The following is a 21,770-nucleotide window of genomic DNA, read 5'->3' on the forward strand; positions in this document are numbered from 1 at the left end:
CATAAAAACTTAAATTTCATTTCTTAAGAACCAAATACTTATTCTTGTTTTCCAAATATTTTATTTTTCAAAACTAATTTATATAGACTATATTATCACATAGTACATATTTGAAATGCTACATTTAAAAAAAAATGATTGATTAGGCTCATAACAAATTAAATTCCATTTCTTAAGAACTAAATACTCATTTTTGCTTTCTAATCAAAATCTGAATTCTTTTAAATAAGTAGTAAATATATTTTATTTTTTAAAACTAATATACATACATAATATATTATCAGATAATACACATTTAAAATGAATATATTAAAATTTACATATATATATAAAATGGAGGATAATTTGTACATATAATACTAACATCTATAAACTTATTTAAATATTTAAAATAATAGTAGTCGAGTTTATCAGGATGAAGATAATTGTATCAAAGCTAATGCCACATTTAGTTTATCATTATATTCTTTGGTTTGGAGGTTATATTTAACTGTTTTTATATATTTTTTGTGAACAAAATTGGTTTCCTCATATAATTTTGGAACATTTTGATGTAAATTTTTCTCCATATTCTCCAAAATAGGTTGATTTATATGTAAGGTATTATTATAAGGGGCATGGTAAAAGGATTGTGTAGAACTTTTGATTGTATTCAGTGTAGGGCATATATTTTCCTTGTCTTTAGTCTCTTTCAATTTTGATATTTTGGAGAAATCTGACTTTTTAAATTTTCTTTGTTTTTTATATATACAAAATAAATAATAATCAAAACTGTCTATTTATATTAGAGATATGCATGGCACAAATAATTTTCTTTCTCAGACTGAGGAACTGAACTTATGCAAAATATTTTTCTTTGGGCTGGGCCAACCCTTAATTTTTTAATTTAAATTTATGAATTTAATTCATAAAAAAATACTGCAAGCAAATTTAAGTTTTTGCCCATATAAAATTGGGCCAAGCCAAGTTCAGCTTAATCTCAAATTAATATACGAAACATTAGAGGCTGGCATGGGTCAGCTAAAATTAGAATTTTTGAAATCTTATCAGTTTATCTCATAAATTTTTTTTTGCCCAGCCTATAAAATAATTAGGTCAAGTTGTCGCTGTAATAATTTTTATGAAAGAATAAGATGTAAATTTTTTTTGGGGTGTTAAAAAGCCCAATAATATTATGTAAAACTGGAGATTTTGCTCATAGATGGCAGAAATGTTTGGACCTATATTTGCTCAATCTCATAGCCTACATGACATTATTTTGGGTAGGATATAAATTGTGCTATTTTAATAATTGACTCAAATCAGGCTTTTTAACAACACTAGTATAGCCCAGAAAAATAATACCTATCCAGCTTAATCTTAAAATATTTTTGGAGATTTCAGACCAACCTCTACTAAATATATCATAATATTAAATATACAGCATTTTAAAGAGTTGATTAGATTAATACTAATATTAAAAAATTTACTTAGATTCTTGTGAAAATATGTTTCTATTTGTTGATGCTTTATCAAATCGTTTCAATGAAATGAAAGGATGTTCAGGACATATTCTATTTGGATGAGCAAATTTAGTTTTACAACCTTTGTAGATTTGAAATAAAGTTAAAATATGATAATTAATTTAAAATATGAATGTTATTAAATTATTACCTGGATATGTGCACACAAAAGGTTTTTCCCCAGTATGTAATCTTTGATGTGTTTTCAATTGTCCACTTTGAGCAAATGATTTATTACAATCATTGAAATAACAAGCAAATGGTTTTTCGCCTAAATAAAAATACCATAGAAGGTAAAATGGACTAATATTTACATAAAAAACGATTATGTATTTAAAAAATGATAAAATTTAAAATGCTATAATTTATTAACAAATTTACCTGTGTGAGTTCTAGTATGAGCTTTAAGCGATTTTTCTCTTGGAAATATCCTTTGGCATATTTGGCAACGTATTTTGTGAGGTGTAACTTTCCCTTTTAGCATAAGGTAAGAAATGTTATCCAATTTCGGTCTGCCTCTCTTATTAACCAAGCCAGCGGTATTCTCATCCGAATTATTATCAGCTAATATATTTGGATTGTTTTGAGCGTTTTCTGGGATTTTATTAATTTCTAATCCAGGCAAATGGTGAATATATGAATATGGATTCGGTAGTGAATATAAATCTTCATTTTCTGTTTCAATAATTTTATTAGCCTCATTTTCATTGATTAATCTGTTCATGGTATTATTTATTATAATTATAGGTTATCAATTGACGATTTTTAAAAACAATTTAAAATTTAAGCGCTTGAATAGTGGCGCGCAAAATATTTAAAAACAATTTTATTAATAACCTCAAGGAAAAATGTTTTTTAAATAATTTTAAGTTAATTAATAAAAAATACATTGTTATAAACAAAAATGGGCAGAATTACATATATTATTAAAATAAATAAATATATATTTAAAATTTAGGTAGCAGTAAAACAAAAGTACTTTAAAATAATTTGTTATTTTAAACATTAAGGGGGGGGGGTGGATAGTATCGGGGGTTTAATTAAATAATGCTCTAAAAATATTTTCATATAGTGTACGTTTGATATATATCAAATATTTAGATGATGGTAAACTATTAGTTATTTTATCATAAATATTGGGGGGGGGGGATAGTATATGAGGTATAATTAAATATTGCTCTGAAAATATTTTCATGTAGTGTACGTCTGATATATATATATCAAATATTTAGATAATGGTTAACTATTATAAGACTATTTTTTAAATATATAAAGATGTTTTATTTGTTTCTAATATGTAAGAAATGTATAAGGTTGTATAAATCTTTACATAGAGCTATATATTAAAAAAAATAGTGAACTAAAATAATTTTAAGAAAAACCTAATTGAAAATAGTGCTAATGTTTTTGGAATCGATATTGTTTTCTATATATTTATTCATGTTTTCTATATATTTATTCATTTACTTGACAACAGCATATAAGAAGTGGATGAAAGTATATCATATAATGCATCATAATAATTACCATAAAAGTGTCAAAAGATGACTATCAAAAATGTCTTATTACAAAAATATTAGTATATCTATTTGTTAATCGTTACCAATCAATCATCAACTTATGCAAAACGAAAATAAAATGTTTTAAAATTAAATTTAACTTAACCGATAATATTGTAACGCGATAAAATATAAACAAAACTAGAATAATTTAAATCATACCGTGACTCAAAAAACTAAAACATATTTATATATATCAAATAGCTAAATTTAAAAATGTTTATTTGTATGCTTTGCCTCTGCCTAATGAATAAGAATTTCCTAGGTTCATAAGACCAAATAAAAATCTTAAAAAAATATTTTAGGAAAGAAATTAGAAAAAGAAAGCTAAAATTTTTCTATAAACAAAAATCCAAGGGAAGAAGTTCTCTAATAATTTTATGTCAAACTCAACCGTTAATAAGTTATTACTGCGTTTCTATAGATAAAATTAGGAATTTCATATTAAAAATAGGAGATAGGCAGCAAACTAATAGTTTAAGACAGCAGTTGAGATTGGCGAAAATAATTTTTCTGGCTAAAGGAGGCTGGAATCTCAGAAAAATAGCTAAAACAAGGTGGTAGACACCTGAAAAAGACCGTCGATAGTTATACGATGAAGAGATCTTACTAACTCTCTCTATAAGACAAAAGCAATCATATCTCTAGCTAAATCATTTAAGAATCTGAGCAAATTTGAAATGTTAAATCCGCTTTGATTTATTTTAAATAATGGGGCAACTCTCATTATATCTTCAAACTAAAAATTTGAAGATTTATCAGCTTGAAAAATGATTAAAGATGCCAAGTTTCCTGTTTCTTTTATAATCTTCACCTCCATTCAAAATGAAGCTATAAAAAAATGGATACAAATTTAAATGAAAATATTCCTAATTTAAAACTACCAGATAACATCTAGATATGCCAAAAACTCAAATACGTCTAACAAGGAAGATGTAACTGAATGATGAATGAGATGAAGGCTCGAAACTCTGATTATTCTCTATATTTTTAAAGCATCGTCCTACAATTGATCAAATTATAGTTTAAACATAAGATTTTAGGTGAATAAAGAGCTTATAATTGTATTTATCCGAAGAATTTTGATAAAATATACATCTAAGGTATTTCTGGCCTTGATGAAAGTTTCACAAGTAGAACATGTATTCAGTGTCAAATTACCACAAGAATTTTCTTCGTTTGCCCTTATTTATGAAGAATAGTCAGGTTAATGAAAATATTTATTATAATTTGTGAATGTGAGGAGTCTAATAAACATTAATACATTACACGATAATAGTTACCCAAACCAAGTAATCATGCTCAATTTATATAAATATCTCTGAAATTTTTTGATGCTTGGACATGTTACTTAATAAGGGTTAACGATTACCGTTATCAAATATTATCGTCACTTAAAAAAATTATTAATGGTTCATGTTTATTAAAATAGATGATTCTTAAATTCTTGTGCTTTATAATTGATCAAATTTTTTGAAAATATTTCATAATCAAGTTTTGAGTAATGTTGCCTTTTCTCATCTTTAATTTTACTGCATGTTTGAAATAAAACATAAAACGTAAAACGAAAACAAAACACATGAAATATTCTATTCTACCATTTACTCTTATAATAAAATGTAAATAATGTGAAACTAAATAATATATTCTTTTACCATTTTTTTTAAAAATAAAAGACCGTATTTATCAATATAGAACTAAAATCCCCAAGTATTTTATTTTGATACCCCAGTATATATCCAAAAACAAGCAAGGTGAATTATAAATAAATAAATAAGTATATATATTATAACATTTTATTCTCCTTTGATTTTTATGCATAAATGATTATTTCTTGTAAAGAAACAAATATTTTTTTTTGTATTATAAAAAATAGTTTTTAATTAGTTCTTTATCTTTTGGACTTGCATTCGGGCCTACAGGATTGAGCGCATTTGTCTCTGAAACTTGAACAAGCACCTTGCTTTGCTAAATCATTGCAGTTGCTAAATTGGTTTACACAAAATAGCTCTATTTTTTTAAAAAAAAATATATATAATGATTTGTAATTTCTAGTTTAGGCATCGACCTTTTAAAAATTTAGGGCATTTATTATTCTTTCCGCGAAAAAAATATCCTATTATTATTGATAAAAATTTGTTGAAACAGATAAAAATCAGGGCTGAGAACCGGAACTCCAACCGTGAGCGAACCCAGATCCTTCGAACTCTCAAGATTTTTAAACCCAAACCCTTTGTTTTTAAATGTGGGGTTAAGAGTTTTTTTTGTGAAAATCGTTTTTATTTTATTTTTTAACATTAAAATTTTACCATCACATTTTGTTTTATTGTATTTTTTTAAATACATTTTTTTTTAAACAAATACAAAATTAAAAATTAGGGGCTATAATTAGTTTGTTAAATGGCTCGATTTGAGCCGATTTTTATAAACGGCTTACTCAATATTTTAACCAGAAAACTCAAAATTTCTCTTATATTAAAGTATAACTTGTTTTTTTTTACCGCATGATTCTAGTAATTTCCCAGCGTATACATTCTTTGCACAAACACCACCTTTTATGCAACCCTTGCATGATTGAACAGCTGATTTTTCATAAGGTACATAATATGGAGGTGAATTGCCGCTAAAAATATTTATATGGATAATTAAAATAATCTATTATTCAAGTTTCAGCACAATAAATAGATCTTTAAAATTTTTCAATTATTATAATTATAACCTCGGATAATAATTGCATGCATATATTTTTTCCCCAGAACATTCCGTCATTCCGCATCCAATTTCTTTTGTAGTACCCCACACAACCTAATATTACCAATAAAAAAAAATTATTCATATTTCTTTCTTTCTTTTTCTAAATTTGATTGCAAATATTATTTTCCATTTTAAATTGATTATCGACAATTTTATTTTAAAAATATAGGAAATCATTGCTACCTAACCACGGTCTCTCATATATATACTGTTTTTAAATATGTTATTAATAGGAATAATATAGAATACATTTTTTTAAAAATCATATTCTAAAGTTTAATATGGGGGACTGGGGTATAGTGGATTGGATTTAGCAAAAAAACTCTTGTAAAATTGGTAAATAGCAAAAGATATTACCAGAACTGCAAAAGATATTACCAGAACTAAATAATGATCTATCATATACAATTAATATTTCTAGAAAACTGAATTTTAACTTCGATTTTTTTAGGAAAAAAGACTAGGGCCATAGGATCACATATAGGATCCTGTATATTTTTATATATTTTATTTAAACAAATATTCTTATATTATAAAGATTATGGGAAACACAAAAAATCTAAAATTTTATGGTATAATATAAAAAAAAATTATGCTAAAATATTGTTAATATAAATAGTCCTATTTGCCTCGGTTCAACGTGCCCCTTGCCCTCATTTCTAATATGAAAAACTAATAAATTATATTATAATGCAAACACACATTACATTATATACGATGAATCATACATTATAATTTTTTATTCACACTTCTGAGGAAATTAAACAGCAAAAATTCCTTATGTTTTAGAAGTAAAAACATTAAGTACAAAATTTTATAAAGTCGAAATAAGGCAATATTTTTTGTACATAAAAGTATAAAATATAATAAATATCTATTATTGTATTAAATTTTTAACTTTTAGATTTAATTAGTATATTAAATTATATTAGATTAGACTCATGAGGCCTACTGGTACTTAGAGCCCCCGGTCTTTTCTATATTATATAGTATATTATATGCAATACAATAAAAAAACTAAATTAAACAAATTTAATTATAACCCTGCATTATAGGTTAGCGCCAATTCGCGCCGAAATACACTAAAATACATAAAAATACAGCGTATTTCGAAGCAACTTCGCTGTAACTATAAATGATGGGTAAGGGTCAACTATTTTTTAAAATGGTACTAGGAAATTGATTTTGAAGGTTTGTGTCAACTAATGATAATATTTATATCATCATATAACAATATATAAATTAATAATCACTATATAAAAACCCTAAAAAAATTCATAAATTAAACAAAAACAAACAAAATAATAATAATAATAAAATCGATTTTATGATAAAGTTCATTTTATTTTACTTGAGTATAATGACCAACTGATTTAAAATTCCCTCGCTCTACCCCGAAAGTAAAGCTGGTGACTTCATCATGCCACGTTTTAACGACATCCTTCCAATTGGAAGTTCCCGTTGTAGCGAATAAGTTTTGGCCTCCTGATGGATATTCTAATATAAATAATTATTTTATTTTTATTTTTTCTTGAATAATGAAATATTAAGCAAAATAATATTATTTTTTATCCTTTGAAAAAAGTAGAAAAAAAAATAATTTGCATTACGCCTGCCTCAAAGTTAAGCGATTTTGACATAGTAAATTTGTCCTTTCAAAAAAAAATTTTTAGACGAAATTCTATAAAACGCAATTAATACTCAAAAATCTGTAGATGATGTTCATTGGTATATTGTTTATTAAAATTATAAAATAGCATAACTTGCAGTTTATACGCGAATTTGAAGGAGAAAGTGAAAAAATTTTAATATTTAGAATCGCCTTAATTATTTACGCATTATATTTAACTATTTTTATTTTGATATTTTGAAAATCGCTTAGTTCGAGAGCTGGGCCTTATCTAACAATTTAGGCTCGGATTTATTCTGAGCCATAAAACCAGAGTTTAGAAAGTCTGAACACCTTCCGTTTCTGATTATTTTAAAGGCGGTTCTGGTGGCGATTCTTAAAAAAATTATGACAATGGGGTTTACGAATTCAGGTTTTGACAAGGTAGTTCTTATTCTAAATTCTTAGTTTTCTGTTTCTGGAAATCATGAAATAGCTTTTAGCTCCTTTTAAAAAAAATATCTGGCCTGATTCCTAGGATTCTTGTGTTCTAATTGTTGGAAAATATATCATCTTACTAATTACAAGTTTATATTATTTTCCACCTCTTCATAATTATCCCTTTTATTATATTCACCGATTATGGTCATCCCCGCCTATGCCAAAATCCTATAATCTTTATCTAAATATTCTGTAAATTAAAACATATATCCCAATGTCGGACAAAATTCTTTGATTTCGTGTTATATATTTATTTTATTTTAAATATATTAATCTATATTGAAATAACTAGAGGTTGCTCTATCTTTACTGGAGTCATGACCGAAAATACATTTTTGAGTCATTGCTTCAGCCTTCAAAGCTCCTTCACGATTCCACGTCTAATATGATAAATGTATAATTTTAAATATACAATGGTAAGTCTGGTTGATTAATTATAGTTTATTACCAATTTAAACATGGCGCTTGACGGGGGATTAACACTAGCTCTGAAGTCATTGTGAGTTTTAAGTATAATTTCGATTTCTTTTGCGTTCGGAATTTTTGCTTGTGGGCAACAAAATTATTATTTAGAATTATACTATATTTAATTTTAAAAGGATGTATGATTTATATATTAAAATAACTTTGTCTACAAAACGTAAAATAATTTATTTTTCCTAGCTCTATACATGGCAAATAGAATAATATGATCCACGCCGATATTAATAAAAGATAAATTACTAGCTTTAAAAAAAACCTCCTAAAGGCTATTCATTATATTCTCCCTTTTTTGAGATTATTTAATAAAACAAATATTTACCTGTAGCAACTTTCATTAAAACCAAAGTACACAATATAGTTAAATACATTCTATCGCGGTTTTGTTAAATAATTTAATAAATTTCTTATTTTTTTAAAAAAATTAAAAATTAAAGATTAAAATATATAAGTTAAGCGTTGAGAGTCATAAAAATGACTTTAAAAAATAAAGTAATCGGTTTGAATAACAAAATTTAAAAAAATAGGGGGTTCTGGCTAATTAAAATAAAATTTAATTTGAATATTAAATTTAATTTGAAATATAATTTTAAAATTAAATATAATGTTTTATTAATATAATATATATTTTTTCTTAAATTAAAAAAAATAGTATATTGCCAACTTCAGGTAAGGTATGTAAATATGTAAATAATTTGATAAGTTAAGGTTTCAAAAAACCTTTTTAAAATATATTTATACTAAATATAATTCAAATTGGCTTACAGAATTTTCATTTATTTTTTAAATTTTGGAAGTAATAGTAATTATTTTATTAACATCTTACATAGAACGTATGAAAAATATTATTTTTTTAAAAAAATAATAAATTTAAGCTTTGTGATATTTCGGAAATTCTGAAAGTCATAAAATAAATTGACTTTAAAAGTCGAGATAAATTGAATCGATTGTTAGTTCTAAATCATAATAATAAAATTTATTAACATGTTAGAATTTAAATAATTCAAAATTAATTTGATAATATAATTTTTAAAATAATTTCCTGCTTTATAGTATAGCAGGAATTTTTGTCATTCGGACCTGGAAAAAATTTTCTTGGCATTAGCATTACAATAAAAAAAAAAAATTAAAAACAATTCCTTTTAAGAAATTTTTATTATACTTGATTAAATATATTTAAAGGTTAGGAGATTACAAATTTCCTTTGTATAATTTTGAAATTAATGATATTTAGATATATTGTCCATTTTTTTTTCAATATAGTTACTTTATAAAAGTGCTTTTAAGCCGGTTATCTCATAACGATCTTCAAACCCGGATTGGACCGAAATACCCGATATTTTTGAGTTTCATGGAGTTGACAAATGTAAATCATTAATAATTTTTTTCACGCAACAGAGGTATTCAAAATGTAAACACCTTTTAAAGTTCGACAAATAATTCAATGAAATATAATCGTTTCTTCCATCTATTTAATAAATTCCATTTATTCATTCTTCTTCTATGATTACAATAAAATATTAAGGCAGTAAAAAAAACATTGAGATATTGAAAATTCTATAGGCTATTTTCCAATCAAGCTAATTAGGTTAAGGGGTTTTTTGAATCCTGTTCTTTATTAAATCATGATTATAATAATATATAATTTAAATTGAAAAATATTTGCTCCTAAATCTATTGAAATAAATAGAAGTTGTTTTTAGTCCAAATAGTAATTCTGTAAATTTAAAATGTCCTTTGAGCGTTGCTATTGTCAATATATCTCGCTAATTTTTATCCGCTCGTTCAAAAATCTATTTTTACCAAACTTTCTTCCTTTGGAATAACTAGGCAATTAAATCATTTGGTATAGGATACTCTCAATTTTCTAAAGCTAGATATACTCAATCTTTAAAATCTAGCGAAAAAAATCTTAAACTTCCATCTTCTTTTATTACGGGTGTCAATGAACTTGCCCACGTGAGATTTTTAATTGGTTCGATTATTTTATTTCCAACAATTTGTAAAATTCTTTACCAAAACTGCTATTCTTGGATATGGCACTCTCTTTGGCTATATGATTTTGGGTTTGGCGTCCTGTTTTAAAGGTACCTTATTAATGTTTTCTATAAGTTACAATTCGTTAATTAACTGCTAAGATTGGGATTGAAGTCTATTATACCCAAAAATTTCCTTAATGTTTTGGTTTTATCATAAAGAAAACAATGGCAGTATAAAAAATTAAATTAGTAAATATAAATAATCAATATCATAAATTAATTAGCCTTATTTTTTAATATTATTAAATTTTCAAACAATTTTAATTTTTGATGATTTGGTGTTTTGACCTAGCGGAATAATCTATCAACGCTAACAAAGGATTGTAATACTGTTTTTAATAAATATTTTATTATTTCCCTTATGCCGAGAGCTGATATTTTTGTTAGCTCCATTCGTATTGGCAAAGACTATGTTCAACTTTAGGTAATTTAAAATGCTTCTTATATGCTATAAAATATATGTCAAAATAAAAGAGATTTAAATATTTCTATTTTTTTTCAGGAATTATGAGGTGTGTTATATGAAAATTAGACATGTATAATATTTAGCCCAAAGAGATTTCAATTTTTAAGCACTATAATATCATGAAATATTCTATTCTACCATTTATTCTAATATCATAATTTATATAATATTTTACTAAAATGGTGTATTCTTTTAATATTTATATTCAATAAGAGACATATATATCAATAACTAAAATCACCAAATGTTTTATTTTCTACCCCAATATATATCATAAAAAAACAATCTAAAATGGCAAAGAGTGAAAATATAAATAAATATATAACAATACATTTTATCCTTTTGACTTTTATGTATAGATAATTACTCATAGAAACTAATAATATTCAATAATCATAAAAAGAATTGCTTTAATTATTCTTTCTCTATGACTTGCACTCTGGTAAACAGGATTTGGCACATTTGTCTTTGAAACTTGAACAAGCACCTTGTTTTGCTAAATCATCGCAATTGCTATAAGCGTTTACACAAAATAGATCTAATTTTTTTTTTAATATTTAAAATGTTAGAAATTTTAATATCTAGTTAAGGTATAGTCCGGTTATATAAAAGCGATTAACTTCTATTTAGGTTATTCATTTAAAAAGTTACAATTATTTTCACTTTTGGGAAAGAATAAATACATCATATTTACAGGTATATATAGAATTCGTAAATAAATATTTTAAATTAACAAGAACTTGTAATTAATAGCTTAAGATTGGAAATTCTATTCTAGTTATATTTATGCTATATATCATATATAGAATTTGAATATGCAAATATGTAAGTGTTGTTAAAATGGGGCATCTATTAACCAACTCTCGAGGTTTGCATAATCACTATTTTGGCAAACATCCTAAATCGAAAGATTTAACAACATTTACAACACGGGGAAAATATTTTTGAAAACCACTAAACACACAGTATTTTAGAAACGGGTTTCTTTTCAATTTTGTAAAACTGATATCCCGATTTTATTTTTAGATAAAATTTTTGTGATGAAAAATTGTTTTTCGAAGAATAACTGTTACCGCATGAATCTAGTAATTTCCCAGCATACACACCACTTGAACACACACCACCCTTTATGCAACCCTTGCATGATTGAACAGCTGATTTTTCATAAGGTGCATAATATGGAGGCAAATTACCGCTAAAAATATTTATTTGGATAATTTAAAAAATTTATTATTCCTATTTCAGCACAATAAATCAATATATAAAATTTTCAATTATTCTAATTAACCTAGGATAATAATTACAGGCAAATATTTTTTGTCCAGAACATTCTGTCATTCCACATCCAACTTCTTTTGTAGTGCCCCATACAACCTATTATAAGGAAAGGTTTTATTTTTTAAAATATTATTGTTTAAAATTTTGGTATTTATTATTTTCAATATGGTAGTAAATATTTTTTTTTATTTAAAAGGTATGCTAACGGGATCATAATGGAATTTGAAATTTTCTATCCATTTACGATATAAATCTTAAACAATCAAAAATGAAAAATATATGTTAATGATTAAGAATTCTTTAATACTTGTGTATAATGACCAACCGATGCAAAATTCCCTTTATCTACACCGAAGGTAAAGCTGCTGACTTCATTATACCATGTTTTAACAGCATTCTTCCAATTAGAAGTTCCTGTTGTCGCGTATAAGTTTTGTCCTCCGGATTTATATTCTTTTATGAATAATATTTAAAATTGGATTTTTTTAAAAAAGTTATATTAGATTTTAAACTGAAACACTCATTTTTTAAAAAAAATACTATATAAATACATTATATATATTTTGAAATAATAAAACTAGAGGTAGCTCTATCTTTATTGGTGTCATGACTGAAAACACATTTTTGAGTCAATGCTTGTGCCTTCAAAGCTCCCTCATTATTCCATATCTATTATGTTAATGCATGATTTTAAATATATAACATTTTTAGTTTATCCTGATAGTATAGTTGAATAATTATGTTTATTACCAATTTATACATAGCGCTTGACGGGGGTTTTACAGTAGATCTATAGTCATTATGAGCCTTGAGTATATCTTGTATTTCTGTTGCGTTCGGAATTTTCGCTTATATCAACAAAATAATTATTTAATATAGCATACTTAATTTTATAAGAAAAAATTTGCATTAGATAATAATAAAATATCTTGTCCACATATTTATAAAATAATTTATTTTTATCTAGCTCAATACATAGCATATGTAAAATGTTATCTTCCGACATTAGCTAACCTTAAAAAAATTCACTCGAGGTCTAACCATTTTATGTATTTTCCATTAAATCTTTAAATATTGTTCTAAACTTAGGATTATTAAGTATTTTTATTTTAAATAAAACGAGATAATAAGGGAATATAATAACACAAAATGTTTTAAAATCAAATATTTACCTGTTGTAACTGTCATTAAGACCAAAGTGCATAATATAGTTAATAACATCTATCTCGGTTACTACACAATTTAATTAATTTATCTTTTTGAGAAAAATTAAAATGAAATTTAGAGTTGTAAAATAAATTAAATTAAAAAGTATAGGTATAAAAAAAATTCTAAAATTAGGACAAATGGGTTCTTATTAATTAAAATATCTTGAAATTTAATTTATATTTGAAAATTAATTTGAATATTGAAATTAAATTTTGAATTATAGATATTATTTTAAAATCAAATATAATAATTTTATAAGAGTTTTTTATCAAAATAAAAAATATTTTTTTAAATTTGTAAGAAAAAAATATATATTATATTGCCAACTTGAGATATGTAAATATGTAACGTCTGTAATTGGATTATTTTTGGGTTAAAACCCACTTTTTATAGAATATATAACTAAATATAATTTACATTGGCAAATTACATAACTAATACTATTCCTAATTTGGAAGTAATGGTAGAAATTACATACCTTTTTAAATAACATATACTAGTTGAAATTTAAATTGGCAAATTACATAACTTATACCATTCCTAATTTGGAAGTAATGATAAGTATTACATACCTTTTTAAATAACATATACTAGATGAAATTTAAATTGGCAAATTACATAACATTTAAATTATTTTTAATATTTGGAAGTAATATCAAATATTTTTCAACTTCTACTAAAAGCGAACAGAGATATTTTTAAACAGAAATAAATTCAGAAATAATCTTTATGTTATAATTCAGAATCTTGAAAGTCATAAAATTAATTGATATTAAAAAGAAGAGATAAATTAAGCCGATTATTAGTCCTAAATTGTTATAACTAAATTTATTAAAATTTTAGAATTTAATTATAAAATTACGCCGAAAATATAATTTCTTTTAAATTTCTCGATCACTATACCAGGATCCTCGACAAATACTGCAGATAGAAATCTTTTTATTAAAATTACCATTTTCAACAACTATTATTAACAAATATAAAACAATGATAAAATAATTTTTAAAATATAAATTAAACAAAATCTAAATAGGAATCAGTTAATAAGGCAAGAAATTAGATTTAATGACCTAATTGCAAGTCTTTAGCGAAATTAAAATATTTCTTTTGGGTCAATGTTTTGACCGAATTTCGTCTTTTCAATTTTTTTATGTCTTGAGCTTTAGGACCAAAAGTTGTAAGAGTAATCTTGATGACTGTAACGAAAGGATACTGATCAGATATATTAATCACATTTCAATTTTTTATAGGTGTTACTGGAGCCACAGGGATGCAAGAAAAGTCCCAATCTAGGAACTTGCCATATTTCCAAAGTTAGTCGGTCTTCGATCTTCAAGAAACAAACCGATTGTTCTTGTTGTGGAAGGAATTCTAACTGAATTTTATTCACGCTTAACAAGCGAGTTGCAAAGTTTGCCTGTAAGTTTGCACATTACTTCTAAGGCTTACAATGTCTGACCGAATCAATATATTTTACATCATACATTCTTCAGGTATAATTAATTTTAATAATATTTATATCAATAAATATGAGTATATCTTATATGTTAAGTTTCTATGTAAAAATTGATAGATGGAATGATCAGTAATAAATCCACTTAATTATAACTTTGTAATTTCATGTTAGTATAAATATATATTATTTATTTTATGATATTAACAACATATCTTTACACGACATATATATCTTTTCATATGTTTTTTACAAATTTTAAGTTTAATTTGATTAATAATGTTTGTTTAATTATTTTTTTTAAATGTATTTATAGAAACAATATATTTTTTTAGATATGTTTATGAAAATAATAGATAATTATATTGTAAATTATAATTAGTTAGATTGTTTTTTATATAAAAATTATATAAATATCTTATGTAACAACTTTTACAAATTTATATTTCAAAAATAACTTTGCTACTTTGGAAATAATTATTATTTTCGAAACTAAGAAATCTAAAAAGAAAAAAAGTTGACCATTCAAAAATAAAAATAATCCATTTTTTATTCTACAAATTCTTGATATGAGTGGTGGGATAAGTATACATATAGCAATTTTTTAAACAACACCCTAAAATGCTAAATAACAAAAATTATTTCAAAAATGATATAATATAAATTTTTTAATTAAGTATTAGGTGATAGAATTACTCGGTTGTGTCCAGTCTGCTATATCACCCCCAACCCCCACTCTTCAGGATGGACCCAAAGGTTCATCATATCGTTATATTAGTCAGGTGTATAACTATTTTAATATTAAAACTTAAGTAAATCTGAAATTATAGAAAGAATCTATACATCGTTACCACAAAAACTGGTGATAGAATATAAGTTTTAAAAATGAATTAGACTTATATTTAATATTTGAATTAGACATTTAGTATCTAATCTTATAATATATAAAGCAGGATACAAAATTTCAGCTAAAAATGCTACTCTTCAAATCTTTCTTACTTTATATATAATTATATTTTAGTTTTTATTTTATCATATTACAATTTACATTTTTGTTATTTTATCACTTAACTTAAATTAGGTTTTGGATAGAGAACATTTTTTTAAATTTTATTTTCATGATTGATTATTTACTTCTTCTTCTTCTCCGCTTTATTACGATTTCCAGGTTTATACAGGTTATCCAGTTTTCCCTCTAATTTTACTTTTCCATTTTTGACGGTCCTGAGCATCAATATTTGTAGGATTCATGCTTCTCATATCCGACCCTATCACATTTGTACACGTCATCTTGGGCCTTCCTCTAGGTCTTGATCCTCCTACCTCCATCAAGGTTCATCTTGTTATACGTTCTACATGCCCAAACCATCTTAGTCTATCGTCGCATTACCACTCTAATCATTACAATATCCAATCTTGCTCGCAATTCTTTACTAGTCTTTCTCACTCTCAGAGATACACCACACCTCCATCTAATCATTCTCATCTCTGTTCTTTCTAATTTGACTTCGTGAGTCTTTCAATGCCCATCACCGCCATAAACTAAACAACTCCTCACACAACTTACGTAAACCTTCGCCTTTAACATTAGAGAAACATTTTTATTTGATAGAATAAACTACCACTCTCTGAACTTCTTCCATGCTTGTCTGACCCTAGCAACAGCGGCAGAATCTAGACCACCATCTGCGTTGAGCATATCACCCAAATAACAAAATTTATTCAATTTTTTTTTAACCCATTGCCATTACTCAGACCACCATTTTTTAGGTTATCATTATTATGTACCCCTTTCATGCACGTTCTACAAATAAAGGTCATTAACATCATTTAATAATTTTATCCCTCAATTCTTTGCTGTTCGCCATTAATACAAGGTCATCTGCATATAATAGCTCCCATAGAAGTTTTTCACGCATTTCTCTAGCCACCACACCCATTACTAAGATAAGATCCTGGCGCCTTTAGTATCACTTTCATATTTTTTACTATACATCTACCATCTCCTTAATAACAAATAATCCACTACACTTTTGGTACTACCCGATTTATAATTCACCAGCTTCTCTGATTCTTGTTTTACAGACAATGATATCCTCTCCAGTTCCAGATTTCTCATGCCGTAACTGAATCCTCCATGTACTCCTTCATAACCCTAACTACTCGCTCCCACATGTCCTTTCAAATCACCAGCCAGTATAATCCCTTCTTCATTTGCCAGCCTCGATGTCGTCCTCAATAGACTATATATCTTTCTCTTCTTCACTTCTTCCAACCTGAGGATCATATTCCGAGATAATATTATATAGCTTTCTACCAAAAATTATCTTGATAACCATTATCTGGTTATCTAGCCTTCTCACTTCAACTACTTTGTCCACCAATTTTTCCGCAACTCATCTCCAACTCTAGCCTTACCATCATTACAACCTTGCCAAAAGAATTTATACTTTTCACTAGTTTTGCCAATCATTTTTGCATCATTACCTTTTCATCTTGTATCCTGTAAGCCGCACACATCTATATGCCTTTTATGCAATACATCGACTTCTCCTGCTCTTTCCGTCATACTCCCAATATTCCATGTCGCAACTCGATCCCCCTTAAATTGGTTTCTCCACTTATTATCAGATGGTTTATGGCCTTCATAAGTTTCATTTTCATGAATCGTGGTTCCACCAGGTTTTCAATCCATCTTTTTGTCGTAGACGGATAAGGAGACCAACGGGGTACTTTGGGCTGTACCCCTCTTATGCTTTGTTGTAACCATAGGGAAATTTTGTAGCAAGGTTTTTAGAATCTGATGCCCTCCATAACCAGATAACAGGTAACCTTTTAAACCTCCATTTGCCGCCAAAAGACGTTGCCACTACCCCGCTACGATGAGGTTGAAGGTAGGATTTTGGGAGAGATGATTGATTATTTACTTATTATTTTTATAACGATATATTGAGATATATGTTTTTGAGAGATATATATCATTTGAAACGTATATTTAAAATTTGACTTTGAATATATTAAATACATTATTTAATAAAGATGAATCTGTTATCTAGTCACCACCAAATATTTTCTCAAAATAACACTTTAGGAGCTTTAATACAAAATAATCATAACATTTATTAAAAATTTTTTAAAATATAAATTATATGAATGAAATAAATATCCACATATTTAACGCTATCTATATATTTGTTTTAATGAAGATATGTAATAAAATTAATCACAAAAAAGCAATATTATTTATAAAGCAAAACATATATTTAAGTAGCATTAATATTTATTTATAAAAAATTACAAATCGTTTGATTTTTAATTTGAGAGGATTTAAGAAGTAATAATTATAAAAAAATGTTTAATTTTATTTAGATCATATTAAATGTGAATGACCAAAATAAAAAATATTTTTATTGTTCCTGTAAAGATATTTTGTGTCAGACATTATAATTTCATTAAAATAAATTTGATTAAAATTAAATAAAATAATCGCATATTTTATAAAAGTACTAAATATATCAACAAATATTTTATCAAAATAAAGGCATTTAGATTTAAAATATAAAATAAGTATAAATTTATGATTTATTATGAGTGTCTATCCTGGATTAAATAGGCTCCGCCGAATATTAGAAGTGATTCTGGTTACGTTTCTTAAGTTTTATTAATCCAGGTTATGTCTCCCGTTCCTAGATTTTTCCGGTTTCAAGGGTTCCGGTTTCAAACTCTTGATTTGTCTTATAGAAGTAAGGACAAATTTTTTATTCATTAGCCACTTACAAGATTTGACTGTCTTAAGGATAATTTCCTTATTAATTATTTCCCTTATGCCGAGAGCTGATATTTTTGGTAGCTCCATGGGCAAAGACTATATTTTCAACTCTAGGTATTTTAAAATGTTTCTTATATGTGTAAAATATATGTCAAATTAAAAAAAATAGACTTAAATATTTGTTGATCGATTGATTTTTATTTAACTTAAATTGTTATTATAGCCTTTAATTATATATTTCGTTTAAATTGTTTTTTTATAATACAAATATATATATATATACCTTATTTTATATTTTTATTTGAAGTATTATTTTAGTTTTAGAATAAAATTATTATAAATAAAAATCTCCACCGTTATCTTTCACCACTGTTACCACCTATATAATGGTGCCCAGGCCCCGGAATGATAACTCACAATGATATATAAAAAAATCTCATATATATTGTGCATATGCCGATAAATGACACACACAAAATTATGACATTGAAATGTATCAAATGATGATCAATGATTATTAAAATTGGGTATATGAACTTACAAGAAGCAATATGAGAGTTAGACAATAGTTATGAATTCTATAGAGTAAAACCAATGACGATTTACAAAATATTCTAAATCGAAGTAAAAAAAAAAGAAGAAGTTATTAAACAGTTGTATAAAATAACTTCATAAATTAAATATAAATCAGTCATAATGGATATATGAATACTTAGATAACCTTAGAAAATATTTACTTAATAATGAATTAATAGTTAAATTTCTTGATGACCTACTTATTGATATTTTTCGCATTTTTGATTTCTGGAATTATGACCAAATGTGGGAATTAACTGAATTACCTAAAAATAAATTCGTAATTAAAAAATATTATGTAGATAGGCAATATTTAATTCAATTCCCGGAACATTATAGATTTCATATTGACAAAATCAGTCTAAAAAAAATTATAATACTAGTGACATAGGTTATTATAATAATAATAGAAATAATAATTATAACAAAAGAAATTATAATGATTATAAACCTAATGAACATTTTGAAAACAACTTTGGACGAAACTTTGTTAAAAGATATGATATTAATTATAATAAAAATTGCAATAATAATAATTTTAAATATTATAAAAATTGTAATTATAGAGACTACAGGAATTTTAACTTTAGAGGTCATAACTGTGAATCCCATGATAAGAAAAATGTTCGTAATAAAAATGTTTAACGGCACCATTCTCCGTGCTCTACGCTCAGCTCAAATTCCAGTAACCCTCGAACCCTGTGGCCTCTCAACCGAGAATAATATACGTCCAGATGGGCTGACATTAATACCATGGAGTAATGGAATTCCATTAGCATGGGACTATACCTGCATCAACCGATTTGCTCCCTCCTTTAATAAGAACTCATTCATGCGAGCTGAAAACTCGAAAATTAATAAATACACTTCCCTAACCAATTGCAATCTCATACCAATCGTATCCGACACAATCGGTTCTTTTGGCAATCATGCCCTAACCTTCTTCAAATCCCTCGGTAAAAAAATCCGCGCCATCACTGGTGACCCACAGGAAGGCTTCTATCTCAGACAGCGCATATCTATTGATATATGCAGATCTAACTGCATTCCATCCATGGCTCTCTTTCTTGACCTCCTCCCATCCAACATACAATTTACTATACTAATTATTTTATTTTATTTTTTTTATTATACAGTTTTTTATATAGATTTTATATAAATAGTTTACTGACATTTTTAATATATATTTTTTTAAATTACGTATATATGTTTTACTTTTAACGTTCAATGTATTAAATATTATAAAGTTCTTAATAAAAGTTTATCTTTAAAAAAAAAAATCTAACAATGAGAATTATTATGAAAATAGAAAATTAGACAATAAATATGGTAAAAAAACACATTATAATAAAAGAAATTATTGTAATTGTAAATCTTTTAGTAATAAAAAATTGAAAAATATTGAATTAGAACCAAATATTCAAAATGAAAGAGATTCTTATAAACTAAAAGAGATAAATTATATAATAAAATTTGAAATATTCGTGATTATAGAAAATAAGGAAGTAAACATTAAAGAAAACAATGAAACAAAGATTAAAGAAAATAATAAAATTAAAAAAACTCTTATAAGTAACAGTAAATGCGATAAAAAAAAATTGAGACTTATAAATTTGAAGACAATTAAAAGTATCACTAAGAGAAGTCATATAAAAACTAAACGTCTTCATTCTAGAATAATACTCAAGGATGTGATGAAGAGATCTTTTTCTAAAAATTTGAGGCTCAAAAAATTATTTTTTACTAAAAGCAATCTTACGAATAATTATTATTTCAAAATACTTTTTAAATTAAAAAATAAGGGCATAAAGTTTAAATTTCTGAAGAGGAGAGATGGATGTACATATCATATCATCTTTTATTAAAAAAAATACATAATATAATAGTGATTTTTTTTTAAAAAAACGCGTAATTAAAAATAAATATAAAATAATATATTATAAAAATCGCGGAATTAAAAATAAATGATATATTATGAAATCTATTATAAAACGCAAAATTGAGAAACGTAAAACGCTAATATCTAAAACGAAATATTTATAATATAATAAAATAAAACGCGACCAATTATTTATTTCATTCCAAATATTCAATATTTGATAAATTTATTCTGCTTCAATTATTCTTAATCAAATTCGTTATTCTTTAAATTAATACTATTTCGTTTACTCGACGAATCTTATTCTATAATGACGTTACTCAATAATATCTACATTCTAAAATCATTCAAAATCTTCATATATATTTATAAACAAATAATGATAATAACAATTTTAAAAAATTGATAATAATAACCATTGAGATATGAAGCTTACGATTTAAACAAGCCAACGATTATGACGACAAATGCAACAACTTGACAATCCAAATGATGAATTATTTGGACGACAAGCTTGCTATGACAGCTCAGATGGATTATGGTAAGGCTTTTCAGAAGAAGGGGAATGTTGATCGATTGATTTTTATTTAACTTAAATTGTTATTATAGCCTTTAACTATATATTTCGTTTAAATTGTTTTTTTATAATACATATATATATATATACCATATTTTATATTTTTATTTGAAGTATCA

General features: G+C 25.4%; 3 protein-coding genes across 5 annotated transcripts; all 3 read right to left on the minus strand.

Moving 5' to 3' along the window:
• Positions 1 to 410: 410 nt before the first annotated feature.
• LOC135926676 (zinc finger protein GLI2-like) lies at positions 411 to 2,226 on the minus strand. The gene is made up of 4 exons (XM_065462605.1): positions 1,884 to 2,226; positions 1,654 to 1,773; positions 1,470 to 1,584; positions 411 to 732 (listed from the first exon to the last, which is right to left on the minus strand). The coding sequence occupies exons 1-4, from the start codon at positions 2,224 to 2,226 to the stop codon at positions 411 to 413; spliced, it is 900 nt and encodes a 299-aa protein (XP_065318677.1).
• A 2,546-nt stretch (positions 2,227 to 4,772) lies between these two features.
• Positions 4,773 to 9,751, minus strand: LOC135926520 (cysteine-rich secretory protein 3-like). 3 transcript variants are annotated; one of them, XM_065462427.1, is made up of 7 exons: positions 9,673 to 9,751; positions 8,374 to 8,471; positions 8,215 to 8,305; positions 7,167 to 7,312; positions 5,781 to 5,866; positions 5,563 to 5,684; positions 4,773 to 5,071 (listed from the first exon to the last, which is right to left on the minus strand). In XM_065462427.1, the coding sequence occupies exons 2-7, from the start codon at positions 8,383 to 8,385 to the stop codon at positions 4,953 to 4,955; spliced, it is 576 nt and encodes a 191-aa protein (XP_065318499.1). In that variant the 5' UTR covers positions 8,386 to 8,471; positions 9,673 to 9,751; the 3' UTR covers positions 4,773 to 4,952. The 3 variants fall into 3 exon arrangements, with proteins under 3 accessions (XP_065318499.1, XP_065318498.1, XP_065318497.1); XM_065462426.1 differs by lacking the exon at positions 9,673 to 9,751 and adding an exon at positions 9,171 to 9,192; XM_065462425.1 differs by lacking the exon at positions 9,673 to 9,751 and adding an exon at positions 8,728 to 8,908.
• A 1,430-nt stretch (positions 9,752 to 11,181) lies between these two features.
• On the minus strand, positions 11,182 to 13,430 carry LOC135927274 (cysteine-rich secretory protein 3-like). Its single transcript, XM_065463229.1, has 7 exons — positions 13,361 to 13,430; positions 12,939 to 13,036; positions 12,767 to 12,857; positions 12,496 to 12,641; positions 12,199 to 12,284; positions 11,984 to 12,105; positions 11,182 to 11,448 (listed from the first exon to the last, which is right to left on the minus strand). Exons 1-7 carry the CDS (start codon positions 13,407 to 13,409, stop codon positions 11,336 to 11,338), a joined length of 705 nt encoding a protein of 234 aa, XP_065319301.1. The 5' UTR covers positions 13,410 to 13,430; the 3' UTR covers positions 11,182 to 11,335.
• Positions 13,431 to 21,770: the final 8,340 nt, after the last annotated feature.

This window comes from Gordionus sp. m RMFG-2023, chromosome 3 (genome assembly GCF_954871325.1).
Source record: "Gordionus sp. m RMFG-2023 chromosome 3, tfGorSpeb1-WG-v2, whole genome shotgun sequence".
Classification (NCBI taxonomy): domain Eukaryota; kingdom Metazoa; phylum Nematomorpha; class Gordioida; order Chordodea; family Parachordodidae; genus Gordionus; species Gordionus sp. m RMFG-2023.